This window comes from Papilio machaon, chromosome 17 (assembly GCF_912999745.1).
Source record: "Papilio machaon chromosome 17, ilPapMach1.1, whole genome shotgun sequence".
NCBI classification, from domain to species: domain Eukaryota; kingdom Metazoa; phylum Arthropoda; class Insecta; order Lepidoptera; family Papilionidae; genus Papilio; species Papilio machaon.
In genome coordinates this window covers 958129-981021 of record NC_060002.1, presented here as the reverse complement: position 1 = coordinate 981021, position 22893 = coordinate 958129, and the positions used below count along the sequence as shown (strand labels likewise).

Sequence of the window (22893 nt, the reverse complement as noted above, 5' to 3'; positions counted from 1 at the left end):
TATATTTAAATATTTATTAGCATATAGTTATTAAGTGTTAAATAAAACATGTATCTTTTCAACTGATTTATTCTTCGATCTTAAAAAAATGTATATAAACAAACATACGAAACATAATTTGTTTTTTATTTATAGTAAAAAAAAAAATTAACAAATTGTCAAGAAAGTTGAAGCTAAAATTGAATACATATATTTCAGAAAAATAGTACTAAATTTATTTTTCTGACGAAAAAAAAAAGGAATTTACATTCACATATTTTTGGGCATTTTAAGAACTTTGGGGCTAACACGAATTGTGGGAACGTATTCTTATAAAAGAAATTGTACAGATATCTGTCATACTTTTCATATGAATACTGTACTAATATATTTGTATTTCCAGCCTTTGCTGAACATTATCAACTTTTTTTAAATTAAGTATAAGTCAGTCTTATAAATCTCTAAACCCTTTGGCTTACAATTAGCGATAGTGTTAGAGCTACGTCCACTCCCAGTGGTGTATAATAGGCTTGAAGGCCCACACGTCCGGATGGCCTATATGCGGCAAGTTAGCTCCCATGTCAAATTCACTCCATCTAGAATTAGTTAATAATTTTAGTAGTTTTTTTTTAATATTTATTACTCTTTTTTTTAAAGTCTATTTTAAAAAAAATTATAATGTTGTTTGAAATCATCCGGCTCGAAGGACCATCTAAGAAATACTGTTCGATAAACTTATGGTTTGTGTGTTTAGTCTAGTTAATTAAAACGATACAATATTACTGAACTTATAGTCTATTAAAGTACAGTAGTCTATTTGAGTAAATTTCCCATACTAATGCGTGCATAAAAAAGTATTTAGAAGGTAGAATTTAACAGTTTGCTGTTAGTGTTTCATATTAGAAGTATTTGAAATGAACGAACACGAACGGCGGTATCCCGCGAGATATATTGAAGGTGGGTCCGGAGACGGCAACAAACTCGTAATTCTTGCGGAGCTGCCAACTTGTCACTTTGGCGTCAGTGCCACCATGACTGCGGTGACCCAGTGCGCGAAACGGAAATGTACCTACGGAAATACATATAAGAAAACTTAAATTTTATGACAGGAAAATCGTTAGTCAAACATTGGTTACTCTTTTGTTAAACATTAAACAAACGTTTGTGTGAGTTGGTCAAAAGTTGGTCAAACAATTGGTTAACCTTGGCCCAAAATTAGTTGGTTAGTGGTCAAACATTTGTACGTATTTGTTACCGTTGGCGGGGTTGAGGTCGTTGCGGGCGGCGATGGCGTTGCACGCACTGTACGGAGGCACGCAGGCGCACCGCGACAGCGGGTCGTGCTTGAAGTCATTGTATCGCATTGTATTGAACATGTCCCGTAAGTTTGTTATACCCGCCTGCGCACAATAACTAACGTTAAATTATTTAAAGTGCTAACAGAAATAAATAACAAAAAATATTAGAATAAGTCAATATAATACAAATACTGATACAAATTATATTCGAATTTAACGGAAATAAGAAGTTATAAAAACATAGATATGTTTTAAATGGAGATTTTCGTCTCTGAAATCTATGGTGAAAGGTAAAAAATAAATCCATAGACAATAAATGACATTGTCAGCCAGTGATAAGTGTTGATATAATTTCTCATATCCATCGAATTAAAGAATACCTATTCTATACTTACGTATTTAAGACTACTAAGTCATAAATACGAAGTTTAGAAGGATCGATGTTTGTTAGAAGGTATCTCCATAACGGCTCAACGGATATTGATGAAATTTGGCATAGATGTAGAACATAGTCTGGAAGAACACATAGGCTACTTGTTAAGTTTTTATTTAATTCCGCGCGGACGGAGTCGCGGGCGATAGTTAGTTATGAAATATATATAGCTTCGTTTGTTTACTTTATAGTCGCTACATATAACATAAAAGACATATCATCACCTGCTTTTCCTTTAAAATATTCGCCCTCGGGTTTGTCTTGTATCCGAACCAATCACCGAATGTGGCAACACGCACGTTGCCGCCGCTCAGATTGAATATAGTGGGGAAGTAAGGTATGTTGTATGACGGGAAATACGTCGTGTTCACCAATTGTTCCGTTCTACGTAACACATAAATCTAGTCTAAGATCTAATTAAAATAAAAAGCTTTCACTAGACTTGGTGTTGAATTTCAACGATAAATTAATGTTACTCACAAGTCAGCAGCCTCCGTGTACCCTGGCAGCTGTTCTATCACCCAGAGTAGACCCTTCTCCGCTTTGCCCTTACATACCTTAGAGCTTGGTGTGAACTTATTATAGTCTACTATGTACCTGGCAGAAAACAACATTGAAAATTAATTTAAAAAAAACAATAGAAACGTCAGACTGACACTTGGACCCAGGATTCAAATAACATGTCTATCAACATAATTACAAAGTTACTAGCTGTCGCAAGCGACTCCGTCCGCGCGTAGTTAAAAAAAAACTAAATGGGGGGGGTTATGAAAAATAGATGTTGGCCGATTCTCAGACCTACTGAATATGCTCACAAAATTTCATGAGAATCGGTCAAGCCGTTTCGGAGGAGTTCAAGTTCGAACCCCATGACACGAGAATTTTATATATAGGTAAGATTAAAAACATAATTATAAAGTTATATAACATAAAGGAAGGTTTAAATGAAAAGGATCTTAACACATATAGTAAACAAATGTATATGCCAGCCTTCTAAAACAGTGCAATGAAAAAGAAACGTAACAATTTTAAGTTTTGGTCGTTACGGTTCACTTTCGCGCCAGAACAAGACGTAAAAGTAATTCGGTTTTCACCATTGGTTGTTGTAAGTGCCGCTGTTATGATGGCGGAAGATCCTTGTCCATTGGTTACCGTCAACGGCCAGACGGTTGGCGATCATGCTACGGATGTACTCCATTACCTACGTACGGTATTGTACGAGTAGATATTAATTTAAACAATATTTAATTAACCTATAACACTGAAGGATAATGAAGCATTATAATTGTGAAATCATATTTTATTACGTTCAAATAGTTTTTGAATTTAATAGTTACAAACATACAAAAATATTTTTTTTAATGGTGTTCAAAAACACAATAAGAGAGTGCGACGTTTTTAAAAAAAAAATAAGTTCTGCATGTAGGGTTGCCAGGTCGCCAAACCTAATAGCCGGACAGACTAGCCAGTTTGGCCGGTTATTTGGGTAGAAAGGCCGGACACGACCGTCCGACTCTCGTCGGCGGCGCTCGGCTACTGTTTGCGAAATGTAAAAAAGCCTAACAATAGCCGGACAATCCGGACCGGTTTATTTTGGCCGGACACGCAATCAAAAAGCCTACATATGTCCGGCTTTATCCGCCTGGCAACGCTATCTGCATGTGTCATAGATTATATAGTTGTATGACTCACACATAATGGATTGATGAGGCCAAAGAGGGTCTGGTTACTGTTGCTGATGGTGGTCTCCCCGGCGACCAGGCCCGAAGATATGATGTAGAAGTCGTCTGTGGACTGCCGCAATGCACTCATGTACTAACAAACAAACATACCATCTTTTGCATAATACCTACACAAATTAGTTATATAATATACTAGCTGTCGTCTACAGCTCCGTCCGTGCGGAGTTAAAAAAACTTGAGAGGTCCCAAGGGACACCCGGATGGAACGAAGTTCCTTTGGATTAATTAGTGAAGGAATTGTAATAATTTTTTTTTATTTTTTTTTAAGTCGCGACACCACACTGTTCGATGCGAAATAGAAATGAAAATATCTGGCTTGCTTTCTATAAGAGAGAGAGAGACAGACAGAGAAACATGCGACGCCGCACAGCTTACAATAGCTTACTATAGCAAAAAGTGTCGTGACACTTTTCGTAAGAATTTTTTCCGTCTAGCCCCCTTTCACAACGCGCGATAAGGAATTTCGTTCCAAAAAAACTTTATTAGTAGCCTATGTATTCTTCCACACTATGTTCTACATCTGTGGAAAATTTCATCTATGGTTAGCCGTTCCAGAGATACCTTCAAACAAACATCCATCAAATTTTCGCATTTATAATATTAGTAAGATAATAGTCAACAGTGATACTAACACACCTGCACGAACGCGGGGTAGGAGGTAAAAGCCATCTTGTAGCCGGGGATGCGTTTCTTATCCAGGGGACTGACCTTGTAGTGCAACACGTACATCTTCTGCAGCCGTAGCATTGACTGATAACTGACAATATAAAAATAATAATAATACATTTAGTAAGAGTTATGAGAAAAGAATGAGACTATTTTCAGTCGATTTTGCTGTACGTGATGTCCAAATAAAAAAAAGGAAAAATCACAAAATAAGAAGAACACAAATAGATCCTACTTTTTCTTGGCAAATTAACATTTCATGTCTCTGGTAATAAGGTGGTAAAACACAATAACAATAAATAAATCTCTTTGTCTTAAATAGTACCTGTTCCAAGTTGCATGTGCCGTGTATAAATTTTTGAAGTCCGGCAAAAGCTTTATAAGACCAGTGCAGTGGTCACCGAATAACAATCCATCAGGAAGGTTCTTTGGTAACGCAAGAGACAACGCCAGATCGTCGAGATCACCAAGCATGTTGATCCAACTAAAATTTTATATATATAATTTCATTTAAGGTATTTATATTGTAAAAAAAATTGTTACGGAAGAACAGAACATCCTGCTACAACTATTATATACTTAAAAAGATGCTCCAACAACTGATGGAATAAGTTTGTCTTTTTGTTCAAATAAACTATTATTTTTATCATATATTATTATTGTTTAGTTTTACGTAGCTTTAATATTTTTTAATACTAACACCATGTCGCGCGCAGTTAACCATTGGTAGGGATCTGATGTAGCTTGATTGTACCCAACCGCTAATCCCTCCAACTGAATGTAATATAATTTAACCTGTAATATGTATTGATATATTTATATCTGTTGACTAAATATACTATTTATTATTCAACTTAATTTTTTTTTTAATTTATTGAGGCTTTGGATATATATCAGTGTCCTTTAGCCTATTTAATTTAAATATTTTCATGGTGCTGCCATATTAACGCAAGTAAGGTTAGAATGATAAGATACATTTATAAATCAATCAACAGCAACCTAACTCAAGCCCGTAACCCATAGGAGTAAGCAGATTACGGACCTCCATTTGGCACAGTCGTGATATACCTTCATACTCTTAATACCGTTATGATTCAATCCTTTTTTTAATTAATATAATAGCTGTCATCAGCGCGGAATTAAAAAACTAAACATACTTATTTAGTTTTTCCTAGCCACATTATCTTTCACACTATGTTCTACATCTGTGCTAAATTTGAGTTGTTCCAGAGATACCTTCTAACAAACATCCATCCGTCTAAACTTTCGCATTTATAAGTAAGACTAGCTTTTAATAAAAAAAAAAATAGAAAACGGGGTAAAAATTATCCTATGTCCTATTCCTGGTTCTAAGCTATCTGCCCACCAATTTTAAGTCAAATCGATTCAGCCGTTCTTGAGTTATAAATAGTGTAACTAACACGACTTTCTTTTATATATTAGGTCCTTACATATGAAATTGGCGTTTTTCGTACTGGTCACTTTAATCACGAATTTCTCCTCTTTGGTAAGGAATTCCAAATTCAAATTTGTACAGCTATAGACTCATGTATTTGTGGTTCGATGACCGTCATTCATTTGTTTTTTTTCTTCTGTTTTTTTCTGTTTGCGTCACTCATTTTACAAAATGGAAAACTTAAAATATCGCATTATTTACGAGTACGAGTTCCGCCGTGGCACTAGTGCTGCGGAAACGCTCGAAGGGTGAATGATGTGTATGGCGGTCGTGTTGCAAAAGAAAACACAGTTCGTTTTTGGTTCCAACGTTTTCGTTCTGGAAATTTCGATCTGCAGAACAAGCCCCGTGGACGGCCTGACACTCAAGTTGATAATGAAGAGTTGAAGGCTATTGGGGAAGCGGATCCATCGCAAACCACGTCCGAGTTAGCTGCAGGCTGCGATGTTAGTGATAAAACTGTTTTAATTCACTTGAAGCAAATTGGGAAGATTAAAAAGCTTGAAAGGTGGGTACCTCACGAATTGACTGAAGCAAACCGGCAAACGCGCGTCGATTGTTGCGTTACATTACTAAACCGGCACAATAATGAAGGTATTTTAAACCGAATCATTACCTGTGATGAAAAATGGGTTCTTTACGATAATCGGAAGCGCTCAGCGCAATGGTTGGATCCTGGCCAGCCAGCCAAATCCTGCCCCAAGCGAAAATTAACCCCAAAAAAGTTACTTGTAAGCGTTTGGTGGACTAGTGCCGGTATTGTTCATTACAGTTTTCTCAAATCTGGCCAGACTATTACGGCTGATGTCTATTGTCAGCAATTGCAAACCATGATGGAAAAGCTAGCGGCTAAACAACCTAGGCTGGTCAATCGCTCCACGCCACTGCTGCTTCACGACAACGCTAGACCACACACTGCGCAACAGACGGCTACTAAATTAGAAGAGCTTCAATTGGAAAGTCTAAGACATCCTCCGTACTCCCCGGACCTTGCTCCAACAGATTACCATTTTTTTCGAAATTTGGATAACTTCTTGCAAGGGAAAAAATTCAACTCCGATGGGGCAGTCCAAATCGCCTTCAAAGATTTTATTGATTCCCGTCCGACTGGTTTTTTTAGTAAAGGGATCAATGAACTACCTATGAGATGGCAAAAGTGCATAGAAAATAATGGTTCATACTTTGATTAATTAAATATATTATATTAAAAAATATTCGACTTTTTGTTCCTCCCATACAAAACGCCAATTTCATATGTAAGGACCTAATATATAAGACTAGCTATTACCCGCGACTCCGTCCGCGCGGAATAAAAAAAAAATAGAAAACGGGGTAAAAATTATCCTATGTCCGATTCCTGGTTCTAAGCTACCTGCCCACCAATTTTCAGTCAAATCGATTCAGCCGATCTTGAGTTATAAATGGTGTAACTAACACAACTTTCTTTTATATATATAGATTACAGTGTCATCAATGTAAAGAAAAAATTGATTCCTAGTTACATCTGTTCAAGAGAAAATACAAGAATAAATACATACTTGATACCAATATGGATCTATCTCATTCAAAAAGACCATGGAAGCAATGTAATTCTCATTTTTTTCAATAAATTCTTCAATAAGCCCGCACAAATCAGTTTTGTTGTAGCAATACCTATATTATATAAACAATATTTATCCATTGATTTATTTTATTATTTCACTCTATATTGATTCTATTGTAGAAAACGTAAACCTTAGTTTTGGCATAAGTTTTTATGGTCGGCCACCTGTCTGTTGCCAACACTACTTGGAAGGTATATCATAGGATGTGTATATCGACGCTGGAAAGCGTAAACGCTGTAACCCCGAAAGTATGAACTTTACAGTAGAGCCAAAAAATCATAACTCGTGAGCTGATACGCCTACAAGCATGCGGTATTTATGCAATGTTGTGTAGTTTGTGCTAACCTATAATAAAATCATTATAGTTTGATAATGGTTGAAATTATTAACGTGTGAAAAACATATTCGAAATTTCAAGGGTTACAGCATTTATGTTTTCCAGCGTTGATATATACACATTCATATTGAAAATAATGTTGTCAGGAGTTACTAGCACTGAGTGTGTTTGATCTTTTAATCCATTACTTTAGTAAGATTAAAATTTTGCTAGTTAAAATTCAAAAACTACCTGACCCTTTAAGCATATTCTGCCAATGCATCCAAATGAGATCTCTGGTGAGGTAGCCTTCAATAAAGCCTGCGGCATATGCCTGCTGTTCATCTGTTACATCTTTAGATGTGTGTACCTCTAAGAATGCCCATCTGAAATTCAAATAATATACCTTTACAATACTACGCATCTACATAAAAATAATCTAGAACTATCTGTAAAACAAGAAAGCAAGCTTATGCCTATACCACAATTAGTTACTTAAAAATTAGCTTGGCGTAGAAATGTCAAATTAAATCTAAACCAAGGAATTTTAGACAAAATTTATATCGTAAAATGAAATACCCAGTAGAGTTTATTTCGTTTCTAAAAGTCGCACGAGCTCCATATGAAATTGGTATTTGTGATGAGGACTTGCATTCTTTGAACGTTAGTTTGTTCTTCTTCCAAGTTACGTATCCATATTTAGTTTCATACATTGATACAGTTGTTATTAACAATAAACAACATCGCCAATAGATCTTCATAACTTCACGGTGGATATGTCATAACGTTTCCAAGTATTTGGCACCATCTAATACTAATAAATTATGAAATAAAATAAAACCAAGGTAAAAAGTTTATATAAGTAATAGGTTTAGCAATATTACAACAATCTACGACATAAAGTAAAATCTCAGGATACAATCCAAAATCCCTCTTCTACTTTGTTTGTTTTGAATTGACAAATTGACATTTGATTTGACAGAATTGACAGTGACGTATATACAGATAACATTTTGATTTTCTGATCAGCAGAGTTCTGATTAAAAATAGATTTTCGTGTTCAGTCGGATTTTATCGATTATATAACAGAAGTTACAAAAGCAAAATTATGCTCTCACAAAAAGTTTCTAAATGTATAATGATATAAAACAGCTGCTTCGTGTATGTTTCAGTAAATATAGTTTCAGTTAAGAACGGTACTTGACATAAAGCTTAAGCTTATAGATTTTAATAATAAATGCAAGCGAAATCCTTTAAGCGACGTACTGACTGTCGTTACGAGATATAATGTAAACTGTTACACGGCAAGGACTTAAGCAGACACTATATTACAGGGAAACTGTGGTAAACCAGCGAGCAGGCGCTCAAGGCGAATGTTACACCTCGTAACCTAGGTCAGTACCGAACTTTAGGATTCTTTAACTTTTTAAAGTTTCTGGTAAAGAAATCTTACTTCGGTCCGTATGCAACAAATCCGGAAAAATTCAGTTTATGTAATAAGTATGAAAAAAAAATTAAAGGTAGACTATCAAAATACTTTAATAAAAATTTAACATGTCCTAACTGAAAAGTTTTTCACTAGAATTTTGTCTACATTGTCCATGGTCACATTTGTAAATTCCGCACTTCTCAAGTGGCCGACAATTTCATTCCCATTTCGCCACACTTGTAATCAATTTCTCGCATGAGATAAGGGATGCGTTCATGGCTTGGTGTCTTCATCCACTCTGATACATTGATAGACACCGCTGCATAACCTTGTTTTTCCAGCATATCCAAGACCAATCGGAATGTACCGCGCAGTCTATTACTATTCATTGAATAGCAGCCTTGGTTGAATAGAAGGAGGCAAGTACTGAGAAATATAATAAAAATATAGATAATATTAATTTCGATATAACAGAGATAGTTAACTCGAATTTGGAGCTTTAGGTTCTGAAGAAAAGTGCAATTTTCAGAAAGGTAGGGCAATTTGTAGTTTGAGAACAACTTACGGTAGCACTTCCATGGGTAGATTAAGATTTTCTATTGGTATTTTTTCCTTTTCTTGCGTAAATTGCGGTATCATTATGGGTGTGCCATTTTTCAAAGCTAGAAATAGATCTAAAAAATAAAAATAATTTTTAATCAAACTAATATAAATGCGACAGTTTAGATGGATGGTTCTTTATTAGAAGGTATCTCCGTAACAGATGAACGGATCTTGATGAAATTTGACACAGATGTAGAACATAGTTTGGAAGAACACATAGGCTACTTAACAAGTTTTTACTCAATTCCGCGGTAAGAGTCGGGGACGACAGCTAGTAAGATATAAAAATAAGTGTAAACAAAGAGTAAATAAGCAAAACTCACCAGCAATAAATCCATTTGGCAAAACTACATTTTTCCCTACATACTCTTTGCCACCCAAACCTCGCGCCAAACAGTTTCTTACATTATCTGTTGCAGCATGAACTGGATATGCATCCTTTGCTTTTTGAATAATATCCTCAGGTAATTTATATTCATCACTATAAAAAGCATTTACTGCTTCATGCAATGTAAGTAGTTGGAGCAAATCTAGAATGTTCTTTTCACGCGCGAGATACTCAGTCAGGAATCTTTCAGAGAAGACTTTTTCGAGGAGTTTATCATCGTAGTGACCGAGTGAGGCAAGCTCAAGACAAACTTTAGTCCAAGGCAATGCTGCATTGGTGGCACTTAAGATTGGGTTCTCTGATATATTTTGGCGAAGTACATCCCACTGCTCAAGATCCGGTGTATAGTTATTATTGGACAAGCAATTGATGAAACTGAAGAGAATATTTGTTCGAGCGGTGGAAAGGTTATTTTCTTCATTTAAAGCTAAGTTACAGAGATACTCCATCAGACCTAAGTGTGTGTGGGCCTAAAAAAAAAAATTGTTCCATCATGATTTTAATGTCATAAGAAATCAACATGTTTTAACAGCTTAAAGAAGTTGGCTAATGAATTTTGTTCATGGCAGAATTTAACAGAGTTCGCAACAATAATGCAGTTAAAATTTAACTATATATCTCATGTGGGTAATGAATAATATCAAGTTCGTTGCTGGTTAAATAATAATTAATATGAAATAAACTTACAACTCGCGACAGCACTCTTGCGATAAGCAAAGCTGGCTCAAATTCGATATTATTCCTGATGACGTAATCCGCAATAGCGTCCAATAGCTGTTCCTGGTAATACTCTGGATGCTTCTCCAGAACTCGACCCTTTATCTTGGCGGCAGTTCTTAGTACATCATTATAATGTAACTGGTCTATCTGTTGTGTTAATATGTCGTAGCAAATATGTAATAGTTGAACTCTAGTTGGAAAGACCTTCTCTGTGCAGTTAACTTGACACAGAGACCAGACTATAGACTTGGCGGTTTGGGCGTCTATTCTTTGGTCATGTAACAGAAGACCGGTAACAACATTGTTGATACAACGGTCCGGTAGATCATGATTGCAACTGTATATTAGCATGTCTCTTAGAAGAGGCAGGTCATCATGGTCTAATTCTAGCGGCAAATGAATTTGAAAAGTGAGTGGCAATGCCAGCTTCAGTACATCTACTAGATGATTCTTGCTGTCAAATTGATTGAGAAGAAAGTCTAAGAACATAATCTGCCTTATGTTTATAAGGTTTATGTTAGTCCTTATTAACTGTAGCATTGTTTGTACTATCAGGGAGTCAACAGGAACGCTCAGGAATGAGAGTACTTTTACAGCTTCTATGGCTTCGTTGACATCAAGTGCTCTTGCGTGCTTTTTGAAATTCTGACAGAGTACACTGAATGTTGGATCTTTGATGAGTTCATCAGTTTGTTCGAACCTAGAATAGAAATAATTTTGTGTGTATTTAAGTTATAGAGAGCAATAGAGATAGAGTATTGTTAAGTACAAAATTATGTGTTGTTACTAAAAATAAGATAAGACCAATAAAAAACAACCCAAATAAAAAAACAAAAAACATAATGTATAAACTTCTCACTTGCCAGACTTCTGCAGCTCAAAGAGACTGCGTAGAGCCTGTAGAAGGTGCTTGTGTGTCATTATAGGGAGGTGTTGCTGAACTGTGGCAAGTATGTTCTCCGGTGTTGGAGCAGATTTAATGCTTGTCATTATTGTATCTGTATTTTTCACCCATCCAACTTCAGACACTAAAACATAACATAGTATTTTATTTTTTATTCATAAGAAAATTATACAATTACCTAAGCACATTCAGTACAACCAATTTTATGTGCAAATTTCACTTGAAAATGATAGTGCAATTGACTGTATTAAAACTATTTAAAAATAACTTACAGCTTGTTGTGAAATTTGCAACTTTGAATGGGGTTTTGGTAAATGAGCTTCCACTCAATACATTTCTCCAAACATTCTTCAATATTTGAGCCATATTATGAGCTAAAAAAGCAAATAGTTATAGGAGTATTTAATTATTTAAAAATTAAATATTGCTCTCAATTGTTGAGAAATATTACGTACCTGTTAATTTGAAAACAAAATATAACCACAATTGAAAAAATGAGATAAGGATTTTTCAAACCTTTAAATGGGTTTATAGGATAAGTTGAGCTAAACTTTCATAAAAATATTTAATTACAATCAGAACGTCATTTTTGCTAAACATAAAATTATAACAGTAACAAAATAAAATTATCAAAAATTCAAAATATATTCGCAGAATTTGACATTGACACTTGGCTCGCAGTCCCACAGATTAAATAAATACCTATCATCTAAATTAAAAGAAATAAACAACTAAGAGTTATTTAATAAAAATAATCAAGGTTTACACTATTCTAAAAAATTTGCAATGCCGACGATTTATTTAATACCTACAATTAATTTAATAAAAAACAACTTGTTCTGATTTTTTACTGCAATTTGGCAATCTTTCGGAGTCTGCTGTTTGTTGTCGGGTGTTAATGTCTAATGTCAGTGTCAAAGCAAAGAAAACAGAATAATAAAAATAAAAAGTAACCTTGCTTTGCTGACTTGTTACTTGAGTTCAAACACTTTATTATTTACCAATGAAAAGACCTTGGTAAAAAATAACCAGATACATTCTAGATATCTAGCAATATGCAGCAAGAATCAATAGTAAGTACCAGGCCTGATAGAGAAATAACAAAGAAAATTATTACACCGGGTGATTATTCTATCGTGCCATATGAGGAATCTCGATGTAAAATTGTACTTTCAAATGTAACAAACACTTCTGAAGATGTTGAAAGAGATGTAGAAAGTCGTATACTAAGTAAAAACTTTGATGGCGTAGTTATTATCGGGGAGGCAGATTCTTTTATTGATAAAGATTTCGAGTTGATCCTTCAACAGATGTGTTGTGGTGAGACATGTTTGGCGAGAATTGTTTATAAAAATCAGAACTGTGAGATAGTAAAAGAGATATCATGTGAGATAGAGTTAAAAGAAGTTACAGAGGAACAATTAGTGAGTGATTGGAGTTGGACAAGATTACTCGAAGCTGCAGCACATCATAAAGAACGAGGAGTCGCTTTGATACAAGAGAAGAGAGTTTTAGATGCATTTAGAAGGTTTAGCAAAGCATTTAAATTTTTAGTAGCCATAGAACCTGTGAATCCTGAAGAAATTAATGATGAATCATTGAAAGAAATGAAAGACTTAAAGGTATGTTTACTTAAACCTCTATTTTTTTTAACTGTTCATTTTTAAACTATATTTATATAAATTTTAGGTGAAGCTATATAATAACTTGGCACACTGTCAGCTGCAGTTTTGTGAATATGAAGCTGCATTAGATCTCTGTAACCGTGCAATAACTCTGGATAATAATAATGTGAAAGCATTGTACCGACGTTGTACTGCTTACCATTGTCTGAAGATGTACGAAGATGCTTGGAAGGATATACAACGTGTGATAATATTAAATCCTAATGATAAAGCGGCACGAACTAAAGCCAGTGAACTGAAAGGAATAGTAGACAAAATAAATTCCGAATATGCTAATGTTATTAAAAAGATGTTTATTTAATTTTGTCACAATAAAACACTTTCTTATCTAGATAGTAATTATCATTGTTTTTATTATCAATTACAGTCAAAATCCTTTATAACGACATCGAAGGGACTACTCATATTGAGTCGTAAAAACCGATAGTTGTTACAACCGGTGACAGGTATTAATAGGAAATATATGTATATAACATTCAGCCAGGACCTTTGATTTTGGTGAATTTAACCGGTATGTTGTTCTAAACGATGTCGCCATAAACGGTTTTGACTGTATTGTGAATTACTTTCTTAGGTATATTAAAACTGTATGAAGTTGAAAACATTGACTATTTAATATGTAATTTCAAGCTTACATCATCTTCCAGTATATGTAATAATACAACCATTTGAGTTCACAATATGACTGACATTTTATAATAAATACAGATCTTTTGAATAGTCATTTGACAATTTCAGATTTGTTTGATAATTTTAATACTTAAATGATGGTACTCTACAATGTCATTTATAACAACTAGATGGCGTTAATCTTTAAGACAGATTTTTTTATTTAAAGTATCATTCATTTAATGTAAAAAAGTGTATTAAATAAATATATTTATATTATATATAGTTTGAAGTTTTTTTTGCCCACATGTTAATTTATACCATTTACTTTTTATGAACTTTCAAAATAATTACATATGTCCAAAAAATGTAGTTAATTCCTGGGGTTGCCGAGGGCGATGACGTAGACAAAGTTGACGTCATAATAGGTAACGCCGTTTGTCAGGGCTAAAATTCAATGTTACTGCCAAGGTTCTTTAATTTGTCATATCAAAAATAAATCAATGTTTCCAATATCAGTCACTAGATGGCTCATACTAAACTTAGGCTTCAGTCAATTACAATAAAAACAAACTCTTTTTACATCTACATTATTCAGCGGACGATTCGTTGTTTAATTTTCTGTGAAACCGATTGCGAACTTTATAATTAGACTCATCAGATACGAGTTCCAACAGTTCAGAAATTGTCAAGGCCTATACCTGTACGTACAGTCTTGTAAAATTTTCCGTTTTTATAGATGTTTAATATAATATTCACTGCATACTATCTAAAACGCAAATGATTTGATTACGTATTTCGTTAAAGCAAAAACAGAGAAATTATAAAGTGGACGGACTGCTCTGATAAATGATTTGTCGATCTATTTCCAGCTAAAATGTGCATAATATCGCGAAATACAAACGACAAGATACTTGTATACGAACATGATTGTTTTCTCTGTAGAATTAAAAAATAGAAATAAAATTCCTAGTAGAATTATAAAGATGGCAATAGTCTATACTATATTTCAACAGCGGGGACTGTAACTGTGTAAATCTCGTGTGTGATATCACCAGAGGCGCGTAGTACTCCCGCCGATCCGATGCTGACATCATTAGCTGACCTCACGCCTTGCTGAGAGCCCAGACTTGTGCTGTAGTGATGTCCATTGAAAGTATCGATTGAATTTTAATAAGTTGAAGTCAATATCTAAGATTTTAAATACGAAAATACTGTATATTTATAAGTACAATGTAATATTTTTTTACTAGAAATATAATTACTACTATGTTACGTTAACTTGACCATATTTGGTGGCAACTCTGATTATGTCAAGGTTTTAAAAATAAATATTTAAAATCTGATACATTTTACAAAATAAGTATAGTTAACCTTTCAAATGTTATTTGTATAGGAGTCGAAACATTAGTAGTAATAATAAATACCTAAATAAACCTTCTCGTTTAATTCTATGATTTTAATTCTTTTTCGTAAGTCGAATGCGGCGATATCTAGTAAGCGACACAGCGTATGCCTTTAATTTTAAGTACGTAAGCGTGTATCGATATGTTTTAGTAGGTACATACCTATACCTAGTGCTCCTACAATATAAACAGTCTAGACGCCACCGCGCCCGCGTAAACGTGTCTACCTTGAGCTCGTTATTTACATTGTAGTTTATATTGGGAAGTGTTATAAATGTCCAGTGAGTAATCATATAATACATATCAATATATTTCTAACATTCTTAAGGCTTTTACGATATAAATTACTCGCAAACGTACTTGTTATTTATCTCTTCTAAATGCTTTTATTCGTAAACAAAAACATTAAAAAAGATATTTCTCATGATCCCAGACAATATACGCGTTAAACTGAAGTTATTTTTTCCCTTATCCCTGCTGCTATCAGTCCTGCAGCAAACTTGGTTTCCTTAAAATTTATTGTTGTTGAAGTGAAGTTATTTCTTGTAATTTAAATATGTAAAATAAGAAATCAAATCGTCATTGTTTATGCGTTTGACTTTGTAACTCAAGGTCGGGGCTTCAAGCCCTTGTTACAAATTTAAATGTATCTGATTAAAACTGTATATAATAAACTTCTTGTACAATGTGTTTTAAAGTGAACTATTTTAAAGAAAATTTCTCTGTTTTTATTTTTAAGTTGCAACAAAGTACTCTACAGAGTTGATATACTCGTAGATATGGCATTGAATTTTAAAATTATTACATAATTATGAGTCACTATATGAAATTTTATAAATCACAAGGTTTATAAGTATTAAATCGGCGTAGTTTTGGATATTAAGGACGTTTGTGTAGCACCGTTTTAGTGGTTACATTTTGACGTTTATGTCTGACGGTCGCTAGTTCGAATTTTAAAACAATAGCGGAAGTGGTCTCTATAACTGCGACAATGCAACATTTGGTGGATAATTAGATAAAACCATAAAAATATAATTAAAAGACAAAGTATTATAATCAAAGTTAACATGGTACCAACCAACATTTGACACTATCTTTTATAGTTAAAAATTATGGCTACAGATTTTGTTATTAACATTAATTAAAATTAGCAAGCGAATAATGACATATGCTTCCGATGTAAAGAAAATAACAGTTTTATGATTTCGTAAATATCTCTATTACGTAAGAATAGCTATAAAATATATGCACTAATAAAGCGTAAAAATAAGAACTGGTTAATTTAAAAAAAAAAGAAAGTCTCCCGGAAATAGTCCATAGACAAAATCAGTCATTAAAGATTCCTGCTAAAATGCACATTTTTTCTTCCATAGATAAAAAAGCGTTTGTATTTATATTATAGAGTATGGCGGCATCTCATAATGCGAATCATCTAATGCAAACTCTACCACTGTTGGAAATATATTTACATATATTGTTATATTCCCGAAACTTCTATAGTTCCTCCCAAGTAGAGTTAAGTCAAAACTTTAAGGTTTATAAAAACTTGTGCGGCGACCCCGCGTGAGTGGGATAAGGCCATGATGATCATGATGATAATGATAATGGTATTCCAGAATCTTCCGAAAAACTACTGGAAGGCAGAGGGCTGCAGATCGTCAGCCCAAAGCCAGACCATACGTTCGAGCTTGACGAGAGGAGCCTCGCCGAGCTACTGGACAGCCCTGACGTCAGGAACCGCTCCGTGGTCCTAGTGGCGGTCGCTGGCGCTTTCCGCAAAGGAAAGTCCTTCCTTCTAGACTTCTTCTTGCGGTATTTACATCACACGGTCAGTATTCAAAGATATTTTTGCAATAAAATGTGTTGTGTTAAAAACATGCAATCAAATTGATAACCTTCTCCTTTTCGGAAGTAGGATAAAAATAAAGCATGTCAATATAATTATAATTAAGCTAAAAATAATATCATCTGCAGAAATAACTCATATCCGTTGATAGATTGATCGTGCTACGATCGTATTATTATAAAAAAAATTAATTTCCCCCAAGAAATCCTGGAAAAATTACGTTTTAAACACTAATTAAAGCTTGTTGGTTTCTTTAGTTTCGCTTATAATGTTCGTTTATTTCAGTACGTGTTAAACTCAAAAGATGAAAACTGGTTGGGGCCAGAAGACGAGCCGCTGCAGGGCTTCGGTTGGCGCGGCGGTTCCGAACGACACACCACCGGCCTCCTGCTTTGGTCACAGCCCTTCAAAGCCACACTCGAGAACGGAGAGAAGGTATAATTTAATATATTTTTTTCAAATATTTAAAAAAAATTAACTGTCCAATATTTAATTAAATAAATACTTTTGTCCAGTCACTAAGCTTGGCGTCTTTGAACACAAAACTTAGCCGTATTGTCTGTCTTACCTTTGCCTTAAACGGAAAATTCCATGAAACACGTAATGGCGGGAACATCGATAATTAAAATGTCAATATCGACAAAATAAAACAAATACGCAACGCTGGTTAATTAATAATTTATTATTAACTAAAATAAAATAAAAGTGCTAGAAATTTATGGCAAATTTCGTTAAATTCCTTCACTTGGGAATGTTTTGTGACAGGCCGGGAACCCGGGAATACAAGACATAGACAAATTTTTGACACCATCAGTTGGAACGAAGTTCCTTATCGCGCGTTGTGAAAGGGGGCTAGACGGAAAAAATTCTTACGAAAAGTTGTCACGACACTTTTTTGCTATAGTAACCATGGCAACGACGTGACAATATATAACGAAAATTCATAGAAATAAAATGTACTTCTTGTGAAGACTTAAGTTTTTTTCCATAGAATAAACATTGGTTCCTTCACTAATTAATTGAAAGGAACTTCGTTCCATCCGGGTGTCCCAACACACCTCTCAAGTTTTTTTTTTAAATATTGATAAGTACATAACGGAATGTTGCCAGGTGGCGATATTCCTGATGGACACACAGGGCACATTCGACAGTGAGTCTACGGTGCGAGATAACGCGACTGTGTTCGCGCTCTCCACCATGATATCCTCAGTACTCATATATAATCTGTCGCAGAACATAGAAGAGGATGAGTTGCAGCATTTACAGGTAAAATGCAATTTTTAGTTAACTATTGTAATCTATATATATAAAAGAGAGTTGTGTTAGTTACACCATTTATAACTCAAGAACGGCTGAATCGATTTGACTGAAAATTGGTGGGCAGGTAGCTTAGAACCAGGAATAGGACATAGGATACTTTTTACCCCGTTTTCTATTTTTTTAATTTTTTTTTATTCCGCGCGGACGGAGTCGCGGGTAAAAGCTAGTTTCTTATATGCAACACATTTCTGTGTGACTTTATGTGAACAGATGATTGCAGTGAAAATTTTATCACTTAAGTAGTCTTAATTTTTAATTTAGATTCGAAACCAAATTCTATAACGGTTTCGAATTATTTAAAGTTCTTTTGGCATCTGAGTAACGAAGGAATTTTTTGTAGCGTTATTTTAATGTAGTCTTACATTAAAGCTGTTCACAGACTACGGGCGCGTGGCGCTGGAGAAGACGGAGGGCAAGCCATTCCAGCATCTTCAGTTCCTAGTGCGCGACTGGAGCGTACCTTACGAGTACCCGTACGGACTGGAAGGTGGAATGAAACTATTGGAGAAGAGACTCGAAGTGAGTACTAGCTGCAATCTAAAAGAGACTCAATTGCTTTGCACGTTAAGTCCTTTTTTCTACACCCAGTGAATAAACGCCCAAGACTGCGTGGCATTTAGATCTTTTGACAATTTTTATTTATTTATATAATATGTAGTAACTGTAACTTTGCCCTTGAATATAGGTTCATGAGAATCAACATGAGGAGTTGAAGACGTTGCGGCGGGAGATCAGGTCGTTCTTCAGCCAGTTGTCCTGCTTCTTGCTGCCACATCCCGGCATGAAGGTCGCCACCAGCAAGGAGTTTAACGGAAAATTAACAGGTAAAGAACAATTTTCATAGATTAGCTAAACTAACAAAAAAATATTTTTACTGTCACTAAGGGTGTTTTTTAGCGAAATTTTATATGAGAAATCTGTACAAAATCACTGCTTAAGTAATCAGAAAACCACTCAGATGTAGCGGTTAAAAAAAAACAAAAAAAAAATTTATATTTTTGTATTCTGTAGTTAGATGGCGTTGTTCTTTAATTTTAAAGGAATATATTTTTTTACCCCAAATTAATCTTATTATTGGGTTAAAAGTAATGATTTATTTATCGTATTAACAGATATAGACGAAGAATTTAAGAAATGTTTGAAAGAGTTGGTTCCGTATATCTTGGGACCTAAGAACTTGCAGCCGAAAGTGTTGTCTGGACAGACGCTGAAGGCCAAGGAGCTGTTGTACTACATCAAGGCATACATGGAGGTCTTCAATGGAACAGAACTGCCGGTGCCGCAAACTATTCTCGAGGTAACTCAAAGAAGTTAAAATGAACAGGCTTTTAGTAGAATACAGAGCACGATGCGTAAAATCAAGATGGCCACTTCTTCAAAATGGCTGATGACACATTATTATTTCCTATTCAATTAGAATTCAATGATAATATTCAAATACTAAAATATTAACTTAAAAAGAAATGAAAAATTGGCTTAAGATACTTAAAATAATTGTTTGATATGTCCTGAAAGAAAAAACAATTAATTCAAATGGTTCGCAGGCGACGGCGCAAGCTAACAACCTATCCGCAGTGTCGGAGGCGCGGGAGGTGTACGAGGCCCTGATGGAGGAGGTGGCGGGGGGCGCGCGGCCCTACCTCCCCCCAGACAGGCTCGCGGAGGAGCATCGCCGAGCTCGAGACAAGGCCCTGCACTGCTTCCATAACAAGAAGAAGATGGGCGGAGAAGCCAAGTCGGAGACCTACCGGGAACAGTTGGTTCAGGTAATACTAGCTCTGCCTGGATCTTTAATAGATTTTCTAAATCCTTTCTTTTCTTCTCAAAACACACCAAAGTAATTAAAGTTGATTTAAGAAGGCTTACTGGATAAAGATTTTTTGTCCAAAATTATATCTATATATATAAAAGAAAGTCGTGTTAGTTACACTATTTATAACTCAAGAACGGCTGAATCGATTTGACTGAAAATTGGTGGGCAGGTAGCTTAGAACCAGGAAACGGACATAGGATAATTTTTACCTCGTTTTCTATTTTTTATTCCGCGCGGACGGAGTCGCGGGTAAAAGCTAGTTTTTTTTTAAATACCTCAAATTTGTCAGGAACTGGAAGAACAATTCGATCGTCTGCGAGCGCAGAATGAGAGCAAGAGTCTGTTAAATATAATTGGGTCGGGTGTTGTGTTCGCCGCACTGCTCGTTGCGGGTTGCGCGCTGAGCATGCTCGGGGACGCGCTCGCCTTCACCATACTGGAGGTGCTCGGACAAGCGCTCGCCTTACTGTCGCTAGGAGCACTCGCCGTTTGGATGTATAGCAGGTATTAATGAATAAAAATGGCCACTTAAAAGTTAGTTCAGAGTTGGCAGACTAGTTAAAGACCCGTCGGGGTCCTTATTTAAGGCGTGAGGTTACTTGACTAGCTTTGAGATCGGATCAAAATGAGAAAATATCTCGTTTTTGTTTCACGATTTTCACAAAATAACTGAAAATATAACAGTGGAATGGACGCATCTATATATATAAAAGAAAGTCGTGTTAGTTACACTATTTATAACTCAAGAACGGCTGAATAGATTTGACTGAAAATTGGTGGGCAGGTAGCTTAGAACCAGGAAACGGACATAGGATAATTTTTACCCCGTTTTCTATTTTTTTTTTATTCCGCGCGGACGGAGTCGCGTATAAAAGCTAATTTAGAATATGAATTACCATTGTTTATAAGATTTAGGCAAATACGTAGTGATATTAAAAAATATATATTTTTCCAGATACACAGGTCACATGCGAGAAGCTAGCGAAGTATTGGACGAGTTTGCAATCACTTTAAGGAATTACGTTAGTATAAAACATTCAATATCAGTTAAAAAAATAATGGCGGAATTAAATAGCTAATATATTTTTTTAAATATTATTTTCCAGGTGTTACAAAATTTATCGCCTTCGGGTAGACTGCCAGCTGGAGTTACTACCACAGACAATCATAAAAGAGACTAGGGATCGTCCATTAATCACGTAAAACTCGAAAAAAAGGGGGGATTCCGAAAAAACACGAAACATGACGAGGAATGGGGGCTAAAATATCACGTGTATTTATTTTCTGACTGATGACGGAACATTAATGAATAAACATTTTGATAATGTCTTTCTAATTACTAATAAAAATACACGTAATTTTCGAAGTGTCCTAAAAAAAATCACGTGTTTAAATGGACGACCTGGCCTAAAGGCAGTGCCAAAAACGATGTACATTGTAAATTATAACGTTTTTAAAAAAAAACTTATTGTTATTTGTATTCTTTGATCCTCTTGTTATAAAACTGGATTAAATATTTAAAAACAAAACTAACGCTTGGGATAAAGGACTTGTTTATATAATAAAAGAACGAAGAATAAAATAAGAATTTTATTATATATTACATTATCAATCCATTAACAACTAAACCGAAACCAATTTACGGACGCGTCAAAACGTCCCGCGCGGACGCCGCCATCTTGTCGACTCACGACAACATGGCGGCGTCGGTTATTAAAACTGTTCCAATATTACAATTATTGTCATCACGGGCGTAATATAACAAAATAGTTAAAACTGATTTAAAATATGAAAATAAACAGTTAAGGAAAAATTAACTTCGACATCTGGAACGAAAATTTCTTTTATTGACAAAAAATTAATCTAATCCAATCTGGGATTTAGATTGTAATTTTTCTTTTTTTATATGTGTTTGAATCTTGTAATCAGTTATTTCCGATCTTAGTCCACTTAAATATGGCACTAAAGGCAAAGTGAGACGAAAACGAGATAGACGTACCAGTAACCAATAACAATACCTACGATTTTAGATTTTTTTTTTAAATATTTCTGACAACAATTGTGTAAACTTTCTAACGTAGTGGTCAAACTGTCTGCCAATACGATAATAGTTTGTAAATATTTGACAAATTATTTAATACAAAAGCATTTTTGGAGTAAAATACATTTATAACATTTTATTAAATCGTAAATCACGTCTATGACGTAATTCTAAATAGGCAACATTGAAAATGCCCTTTGAAATATAAAGATTACTTTATAACAGACAAAAATTACAGATTTAACTCTAATATTAAAATCTTCTATAGAAACAAACTATAAAAAAAAAACAGCCATCTAATGTGAGTGATAAAATCTTGTCTATAACATATCTATTCACAATTATAAAATTAGTATCCTTTCATTTCATAGAAAACGAATAAAAATACTTAAATCAATGACAAGTTAAACATGAAACGAAAGTAAAAGCAGACGATTAATTATAATATTTATAATAGAAATAACACGATTTCAGTTTTCGCGCCATTTTATCTGTCAAAAGGTCAAAAAATGTACAATGAAAATAAAATGTATGTAAAAGAAGCGATCGACCTCGTTATTAATAAGCAATTTATCTATATATTGATTATATCTATTTATAAAAAAAAAGAAAACATCACAACCACTATTTATTGT

The 22893-nt window shown here is 34.5% G+C and overlaps 4 protein-coding genes across 7 annotated transcripts; 2 read left to right on the top strand and 2 right to left on the bottom strand.

Moving 5' to 3' along the window:
- Nucleotides 1–264: 264 nt before the first annotated feature.
- Nucleotides 265–8466, bottom strand: LOC106708706 (putative phospholipase B-like 2). Of its 4 annotated transcripts, none has more exons than XM_045681794.1 (13): nt 8074–8465; nt 7752–7880; nt 7113–7227; nt 4819–4913; nt 4444–4602; nt 4089–4209; nt 3403–3525; nt 2805–2911; nt 2191–2307; nt 1935–2094; nt 1235–1379; nt 904–1048; nt 265–575 (listed from the first exon to the last, which is right to left on the bottom strand). In XM_045681794.1, exons 1-13 carry the CDS (start codon nt 8253–8255, stop codon nt 479–481), a joined length of 1695 nt encoding a protein of 564 aa, XP_045537750.1. In that variant the 5' UTR covers nt 8256–8465; the 3' UTR covers nt 265–478. The 4 variants fall into 4 exon arrangements, with proteins under 4 accessions (XP_045537750.1, XP_045537751.1, XP_045537752.1 ...); XM_045681795.1 differs by having other exon boundaries at nt 3403–3504; XM_045681796.1 differs by lacking the exon at nt 2805–2911 and having other exon boundaries at nt 3403–3497; nt 8074–8466.
- A 590-nt stretch (nt 8467–9056) lies between these two features.
- LOC106708687 lies at nt 9057–12136 on the bottom strand. Its single transcript, XM_014500224.2, has 7 exons — nt 11994–12136; nt 11811–11912; nt 11494–11662; nt 10602–11334; nt 9850–10384; nt 9489–9597; nt 9057–9349 (listed from the first exon to the last, which is right to left on the bottom strand). The coding sequence occupies exons 2-7, from the start codon at nt 11902–11904 to the stop codon at nt 9124–9126; spliced, it is 1866 nt and encodes a 621-aa protein (XP_014355710.2). The 5' UTR covers nt 11905–11912; nt 11994–12136; the 3' UTR covers nt 9057–9123.
- Nucleotides 12137–12542: 406 nt separating this feature from the next.
- LOC106708773 (FK506-binding protein 59-like) lies at nt 12543–13526 on the top strand. Its single transcript, XM_014500326.2, has 2 exons — nt 12543–13160; nt 13228–13526. The coding sequence occupies exons 1-2, from the start codon at nt 12594–12596 to the stop codon at nt 13522–13524; spliced, it is 864 nt and encodes a 287-aa protein (XP_014355812.2). The 5' UTR covers nt 12543–12593; the 3' UTR covers nt 13525–13526.
- Nucleotides 13527–15425: 1899 nt separating this feature from the next.
- LOC106708622 (atlastin-like) lies at nt 15426–22323 on the top strand. The gene is made up of 11 exons (XM_045681767.1): nt 15426–15519; nt 16855–17066; nt 17370–17519; nt 18195–18350; nt 18774–18923; nt 19090–19228; nt 19517–19701; nt 19949–20170; nt 20507–20721; nt 21173–21239; nt 21324–22323. The coding sequence occupies exons 1-11, from the start codon at nt 15513–15515 to the stop codon at nt 21396–21398; spliced, it is 1578 nt and encodes a 525-aa protein (XP_045537723.1). The 5' UTR covers nt 15426–15512; the 3' UTR covers nt 21399–22323.
- Nucleotides 22324–22893: the final 570 nt, after the last annotated feature.